General features: G+C 39.1%; 1 protein-coding gene across 2 annotated transcripts in view; it reads right to left on the bottom strand.

Moving 5' to 3' along the window:
- Positions 1–319: 319 nt before the first annotated feature.
- Positions 320–8,457, bottom strand: part of LOC131427368 (katanin p60 ATPase-containing subunit A-like 1) — an 80,490-nt gene continuing 72,352 nt past the window's right edge. For both annotated transcript variants that reach the window (XM_058590491.1, XM_058590492.1), the window contains 2 exons: positions 2,429–2,684; positions 320–2,358 (listed from right to left, as the gene is read on the bottom strand). In XM_058590491.1, the coding sequence (XP_058446474.1) occupies positions 874–2,358; positions 2,429–2,611 (1,668 nt within the window). In that variant the 5' untranslated portion in view covers positions 2,612–2,684 and the 3' untranslated portion in view covers positions 320–873. The remainder of the gene's footprint in view (positions 2,359–2,428; positions 2,685–8,457) is intronic.

Raw genomic sequence — 8,457 nt, 5'->3', positions numbered from 1 at the left:
GGAGGGATGCCAGGTTCACAGATAAATGTTTCTTCACTTTCTGCACAGATTTTAAAAATGGCACAGATTTTCACAGATTTTTGAAAATGATCACAGATTTTCACAGAATCTTACAATTATCACAGATTTTCACAGACTGGTTTTGGCTTGATCACAGATTTTTGAAAAAATGACCAACCCTGGATACGAGGGGAGGAATGCTGTGGAAGATAAACGCAAAAACGATCGAACACACGTCGTCGATTTGAAGTGAATTTTCGGCATACAAAAATCGACGGTCGTTTTTTTTCTATAAAATTTATTAATAAAATTATTCTTATCAAAGATGCATTTTCAGTGTTCCTAGTTTTACAATATTTTTAAAGTATTAATTTTATTCAACCTTGAACTACTGATATTGTGAAGAAACTGCGCAAAACTAGAGCAATTGAAGCGTTCCTCGCGTAGTTTTGTTACCATTCATGGGCGGCCTGTTGCAATAGAACTATCTCAGATAAGAAAAATCAAAATATGACTCAATTGGCAGGACAACTAAACTAAACATGCATTAGAGGTGGTTCTCGAAAAGAAACGTAAGACGCGAAGAGAGAAAACAATCATTCCAAAAATTAGAATACATATTTCGGTTACAGTACAATCAGGAATTCGGTTTGCTGGGTTACCGACCAAACCAACCGAATCGAAAATAGGATTCACCACAGGATTAAAATCGAAAACTGTTTAAAAATGATCGTGTAAAAATGCCTCAAAATAAACTGTTAAAACACAAGATTTGAATCAAATGATGGCTGGGGGGCGGGGCAGGGTTACTTGCGAATATTGCACGTTGATCCACTCACTCACTTCCGGTTCGATGGCTCAGACTCAACAACATCACGACGAACCGAACTCCTTCATCCACTGCTGATACTTGATGAGATCGTCCCGCGAGACACTCTTGTTGCATTTGCCGATCGCTTCGGTGAAGTCCTGATTGGAAACGGGCAGGTCCAGCTCTTCCTTGGCCAGCTGTCGGATCTGTTCCGGTTTGAGGCCGGCAATTTTCCTCCGCATTGACATCATACTGGCATCGCGACACACATTGGTAATGTCCGCACCGGAATAACCGTCCAGCCGGGATGCAATCGTGTTTAAATTGACCGATTCGTCTACCTTGACTTCGCGCAGGTTGATTTTGAGCAAAGCCTCCCGGCCTTCCTTGTTGGGCAGTGGGATGTAGATACGTTTCTCCAGCCGACGTCGCAGCGCCTCGTCGATGTCCCACGGGAAGTTCGTTGCCGCCAGGACCATTACGATTTTACTCGCCTCATCGTTGCTGACTCCGTCCATTTGTACTAGCAGTTCGGATTTCACACGACGGGAAGCCTCGTGTTCCGATTCGGAGCCACGCCTCGAGCAGAGAGAATCGATCTCGTCGATGAAGATGGTGCTGGGTGCGTAGAAGCGTGCCATTTCGAACAGAAGGCGGACTAGTTTCTCCGATTCACCGCGATATTTGGAGGTTAGCGTCGAAGAGGACACATTGAAGAACGTGGTTCCACACTCGGTTGCCACCGCTTTGGCGAGCATAGTTTTACCCGTGCCGGGCGGTCCCACCATCAGAACTCCTTTCCAAGGCCGTCGAATGCCTTTGAAATAATCTGGCATCCACATTGGCAGAACGACGGCTTCCTCCAGCAGGCGTTTCGCTTCGTGCAAATCCGCGATGTCATCCCAGTGGATGTTAGGATTCTTCTGCAGAATATCACGCTCCAGCATGTCGACTAGATCCACATCACCGTGACTGGCGGGTTCAAACTTTCGCTCCGGTTCCTCCGGACTATCCTGCTCTTCCCTTTCGTCGTCATTTTTCTCTTTGTCACCTTTCTCTCCTTTGTTGTTAGCCAGCTCACTGCCAGCATCCGTTGCAGCATTTCCCGCTGCTTTGCCTTTATTTCGTGGCAGAGTTCCCGTCCTTCCGTTGGTCGCCGTCGATCGACCATTGGAGCCAATTCCTTTTCTACCGGCTGCGACCGTCGTCGATTTGGTGGCCACATTCTTTCGGTTGACTTCGGCCTTTCGGTTCAACGCCGTACTGGAACGTGTCTGGTTGCGTGAAGCCAGCGTCCGGCCGCCGGTGTTGTGATCCATTGGCATCGGTGGGGGTCCCCAAACGTCCGGATCGCGGCTCGGGTGCGATGGTTGCCAAACTTCCGGATCGCCACGAAGCCAGATCGACGTATCCTTGTTGGCGGTTTCCTGCAGTGTATTCCGAATCCTCGCCTGGAGCGGTGCATTCTGCAGGTCCATCGTGATTTCGGCCAGTGTTTGCTGGATCAGTTTCATCTGGGTGAACTCTTTGTTGATTTCCTGCATTATCTGGAATTGGAACGAAAGGGAAATGTAATGGTTTGCAAATGCACGGGAAAGGGGAAAAAGAGGAACCAACCATCATCCACTTGCCGCGTCGCATCGGTTCCGAGATGCTAATCAGCAACTGCTGAAGGGTGTCCAACACTCCCTTGTAGTAGACCCCGGCCGAATCGTAGTTCCCCATGACAGCCATCTCCCGGGCAAGCTTTGTGTTTGCGCAAATATCCGACGTCGGAAGGCCTGCCATTTCGATTGTCATTCCTTTAAGAGAGTCGGGTTTGAGGGGGTGGGATGGCGTTGATTAACTGCTGGTTACCGTGATATGTTAGTGTCTGCGAATGAAAAATCAAACGGATAAATAGACAAAAACAATCTTGAATATTTACTATAAAAACGAATAAGGTAGAGAAGGTAAGTGTAGATAAGGAAATGTGAATTTGTCGAGGGATTAGAAAAGACTCCGTGAATTCGAGTTCGAACAAACGTGACTGTTTTTTCGGTGCTTTAAGCTAAGCTAAGCTAAGTTTTACCGCATAGTTGCGCACTGCGTGCAAGCAAATTACGATAATGCTAATTTATGGGAACTGTTAATTTTATTAGACGGTTTCGGTCCGCCATTTATACGCATGAATGTGAACAGTTTCGGCGGAATTGGAAGTGTCAAGTGATACGAATTATTGTTTTGTGTTTCGCGGTTCAATTTAATGTTGTGGAATCTTTACATATGATGCATCCAAGTAGCATACTTCTGGCGTTGAATAGTTTTCAAATTTTCAGAATATCATGCGTCGAGTTTAGAAGCATAATGGCACCATGCAATGATGTCTTCTATTTCCAGCATCCGGAACAATAAGAGAAACGATAGAAACACAACGACGCTTCCGATAAAGTAATCGTCAGCGGCGAGATGGACCGCAATCGGTCTCAGCCGACGATAAGACATAGCAAAGAAAAAAAACAGTAACCGTCAGCAACGACGAATCAATGGTCGACTGATGAACCAATTGCTCCGCAACCTTCATTGGATAGTAACGTAAAATTCTACTCGTGAAATTCACTAATAACCAAAAAAAGCGAAGATGCACTTTAGTTGATACTGTTCTTTACGTTTCGTCTTAGACTCGTCAGTGCAGAGCAGTTCAAATTGAACTGCTTATTGCAAACTTAAACAGTTCAACTTGAACCGCTAAGCAGACGTAAAGTTAACACTCCAAATACCAAGCCTCAAAAAAAGTTGGAACGGTAACTTTGAGCTGTCATAGCTCAGCTGTTTTTCAACGAATCTCAATAAATTTTACACCCTCGAATTTTGTGAAGTTCGTAGATTGATTCCAAAACTTTGTAGCAGACGTTTTGTAAAGGAAAACCAATGAAAATTTGATTTTTCCCGTTCCAAGTTGCCCTATCTGCTTTTCTATTTTCTTTCCTTTGGCATAATCGTCGCATAGAAAATATTGGATACTTCAACTTTACCGAGTCGTAACTTTGTTGTTAGTAAACCGATCTTCAAAATTTGTTCACCATTGGAAAGGTACTACTTCCACAAATAAAATGCACTGAAAAAAAACTAAAAATAGGGTTGTCTACCCAAAGTTATAATGAAAACTGTAGATAGATGTCCTAAGAAAAGGTGAGACTTTTTACAATGATCGTAAATATCTCGAAATTCAAAGCGATGACCTATATATTTTTACACATCATTCGATTGCTAGTGATACCAGCTACAATTTTTGCTCAACTACCATTCCTGCACAAGCAAAAGAAGACATTAAAAAATCGATGAATTTATAAATATATACGAATTTTTCATTTTTTTTCACATGTTTGTATATAACTCAAAAATTAAAGCGATGACATGTACATTTTTTTGATTCAAAATATTGGAATCATTACCAAAAACAATGTATTGATGATCAAAATTATATATCCGTTCAAAGAATCTCAAGAAATTTGGTACAAATACAGAAAACTTTTATTATTGGGAAAATTTTGCCAAAACAAAAAACAAATCAAAACTTTGAAATTTTTTGACATATATTTTTTATTATTTATTATGAACAAAATTTACAAAAAAACTGAAACTTGGATTTCACTGAAAATCTTAAAAATTTTGGTAAATATACCTAAACTCTAAAAATAATTATGTTTTTGTATTGGACAAAAGATCTAAACAATTTTTATGCACAGCCCAAACGGAATTGATAACTACTAAAATTAGTTTTTTTTGTTCTAGGTTTTCCATAAAATCTCAAAAAATCGGTAGAAGATCGGAAATTTCAAAATTTCTGATATATATTTCGTTCCAACGTTTCTGTGAATCAAAGTTAAAATATTGGAATCCGTTTTGATTTCATCTGTTTCAAAGAGACGTAGAATTTGTTTCTATTAATAAAATAAACACGAAAATTTTAAATTATTTCAATGACTTTGTACAATAAGAAATAGAACGTAAAATTATATGAATTTCATATACTAACCCATGGCAAAAGAAACCAACTACTATTAAAAACCCTTCTTAATCCACCTAGTGGTGTGATAATGCCTTTCTCTTCTTTCATAACAGTCTCATGAAAATATGTTTCATACTTTTATTAAATAATTTTGGATACTAATTTTAACACCAATTGATTCAGATTGATTCGAGTAGTTCACAAAAGCATGCTTCAGTGTTTATGTCACACAGTCAGCATCATTTTTCCAAACCAGTGCTTGACATTTGCGTTGCCTATTTGTAATCAGTGATGCTAATCTAAAAAAAAGCCTTCCTAGTCCACTTAGTGGAATTTTCATATATCTTGAAAAATCACCATAGGGGGGAGTACATGAAATTCTCGAAATCGAAAAAAAATTTTTGATGCCAAAAGGCTTAGAATCGCATGAAACGTCGAGATTTAGTGTCATCTCGAAAAGAAGTTGATTTTTAAAAAAAAAAATTTTTTTGAGATGACACTAAATTTCGATGTTTCATGCAGTTTTAAGAGTTTCGGCATCAAAAAAAATTTCGATTTTGGAAATTTCATGTACTCCCCTCTATGGTGCTTTTTCAAGGTCGAAAATTGTCAAACCTTTACCAACGGGCAGCACCTCTTACGCATGTCCGATTTAGGTCAAATTTTGCATGAAGGCTTTTTTCGAGGTGCTTAAACTTTTGAGCACTAGAACTTAACGAAAATACAGGTGATCCTAAAATTTTGGCACCCATATATATAAGAGCGGTAAAAATCAATGTGTTTTGTCGGTTACGTCACTTATACCATCATATATCTGGAACCAAAAGTCACAACCATTTGATCTTCGAACTTGATCAATGGCCCGACAGTAGCTTTCAAACGAGCCCAAGTTTGTTAAAATCGATTCAGCCATCTCTGAGAAAATTGAGCGCGTTCAAATACAACGCTTTTTGTCGGTTACGTCACTTATACAATCATATCTCCGGAACTAAAAGTCACAGCCATTTGATCTTCGAACTTGATCAATGGCCCGACAGTAGCTTTCAAACGAGCCCAAGTTTGTTAAAATCGGTTCAGCCATCTCTGAGAAAATTGAGCGCGTTCAAATACAACGCTTTTTGTCGGTTACGTCACTTATACAATCATATCTCCGGAACCAAAAGTCACAGCCATTTGATCTTCGAACTTGATCAATGGCCCGACAGTAGCTTTCAAACGAGCCCAAGTTTGTTAAAATCGGTTCAGCCATCTCTGAGAAAATTGAGCGCGTTCAAATAGCACGATTTTTGTCGGTTACGTCACTTATACAATCATATCTCCGGAACCAAAAGTCACAGCCATTTGATCTTCGAACTTGATCAATGGCCCGACAGTAGCTTTCAAACGAGCCCAAGTTTGTTAAAATCGGTTGAGCCATCTCTGAGAAAATTGAGCGCGTTCAAATATCTTCGAAAAGTGCACATACATACACACACACACATTAGAGATGGTCGGGTATCGGGTATTTTACCCGAAACCCGACCCGTACCCGTACCCGACGGGTTTTTGGTCGGGTACGGGTAAAAATTTTTATTTTCAATCGGGTACGGGTCGGGTACGGGTAAAAAAAATTTACTGCTTACTCGGGTACGGGTCGGGTCGGGTAAAAAAATTTACTACTCACTCGGGTACGGGTCGGGTACGGGTAAAATTTTTTTTCTGGTCGATTACCCGACCATTTGTACTTCACATAAATATGTTTACACGTTGACGAGAATTTTTTACTGCAAAACAGTTGTTCCGAAAAATAAACAATTTGATTCAAGGGGTTTTGACATTCGCGCCTAGAACCAGACCTGAAAACTGGCATCTTTTTCCAGAAAAAAACATTTCTTTTCTTCATTTAAAAAAAAAAACGATCAATCATAGTTACGTGAAAAGTTATGTGAATATTTTCCACCCTACTTTTTTATAACATATTTAATAAGATATACTGCCTTAGCTCTAAGATGTTGCGGTCAGACCCTACTTTCCACGTAGGTTTTAATGGACTGCCATTTTAAAGCTGTTTAATGCACAATCCAGTAAAAATTATTTGATTAATATACAAAATGTAGTGTAGTACTCATATCACATTCAGATACCAGAAAACTGTTATTTTAAATATGGTTGGAGATTTTCAAAATTTACATATAAATCATTAGGATTCTAACCATAAAAACATGAACATTTATTTCAGAAAATCTGCATAGAAGTTCTTCTTATTCTTCACTTCTGGGTGGTGTCACCTCACTTGAAATGACACCGATTGATGGCACAGCAAGTTGAGCTATATTACCAGTTCGATGTCAACATTTCATAAGGGCACATAAACCAATGAGAGTTTATCTTTGTTTACTTTCTCTTTTGTGAATATCTCCTTAATTTTCACGTGTACCTACAAAGTATTCGTGTAGAATGAAAGATAATATCTACATGTTTCCAACATTACCAAATATGTAACGAACGTTTGTATAATAACGCAGATATAGTCGAAAGAGAAAGTAAACAAAGAAAATCTGTCAATTGTTTTTAGGCCTTTTTGAAATGTTGACGTCGAGTTAATTTACGTTTCTTTTCACTGAAAATCTCGATGCGTGACAGTCGCAAAAGTACGGGTGAAAATCTTTTCACGCGAAATGCTCAAATGAGGGTTCCAAGGGAGGTGGAACAGAAGTTCAATGGCTGTAAAAACCACCAGCTCCCGTTAACATCGTTGGTGTGGGTTTGTAAGGCTTACAAAACGGGCATATTTGACAGATTAATTTAAATCAAAATGATAATTCATTTTGCTTTGTAGTAAAAAAAATGTAACCAAAAAAAATTTCTCACAAATGTTCAAACTACTTACACTTGAAGGACTCACAGTTCACCATTTTCAAAATTGAATTTTTCACACCGGGAATACACGTGAATTATTTGATGTTTGGTCAATTCACGTAAACGAACCGATGATTAATTTTAGGGGATGTTCGTGATTTTTCAAGTGATTCTAATGTGAATTTTTATTTGTGTGTCAAGATAATGAGCACGCTTACTTGTGGTTCTAAAGAATTGGATCAAAAGTCGCACTGTTTCGTAAAAACCATACCTACCCAAAATAAAATACAATGGGTATTACGACATTTTGGATATATATGCTTCTCGAAAAATTTGAGTAGATATTACTCCTTTTTGTTGACATTTGTAAATGAGTATAAAGTACCAAAGACATTGGAAATCTATTCATGCTTCACAGTGTATTTATATGTTTAAATGTAAACAAGCATTTTAATGTATTTTACTGACAAACTAGAGCCTGATACGCTCTATCTAGCTCGCTATCTAAAACACTATTTTTTTCCATCCTGAATTTTGGTAAACTTTTTACTACTTATTCGGGTCGGGTACGGGTACAGGTAATTTTTAAACGGATACGGGTCGGGTACGGGTAATTTTTTTTTATTATTGATCGGGTACGGGTCGGGTACGGGTAATTTTTTAAATTTTTAATCGGGTACGGGTCGGGTGCGGGTAATTTTTTTTGCTGATCACTCGGGTACGGGTCGGGTTCGGGTATAAGAATTTCTATACCCGACCATCTCTAACACACATACACACACACATACACACACACACAGACATTTTCCGATCTCGT

The sequence above is a fragment of the Malaya genurostris genome, chromosome 2 (genome assembly GCF_030247185.1).
Source record: "Malaya genurostris strain Urasoe2022 chromosome 2, Malgen_1.1, whole genome shotgun sequence".
NCBI classification, from domain to species: Eukaryota; Metazoa; Arthropoda; class Insecta; order Diptera; family Culicidae; genus Malaya; species Malaya genurostris.
Note: the sequence above shows the minus strand (reverse complement) of the source record. Positions and strands in the feature narration are given on the sequence as shown.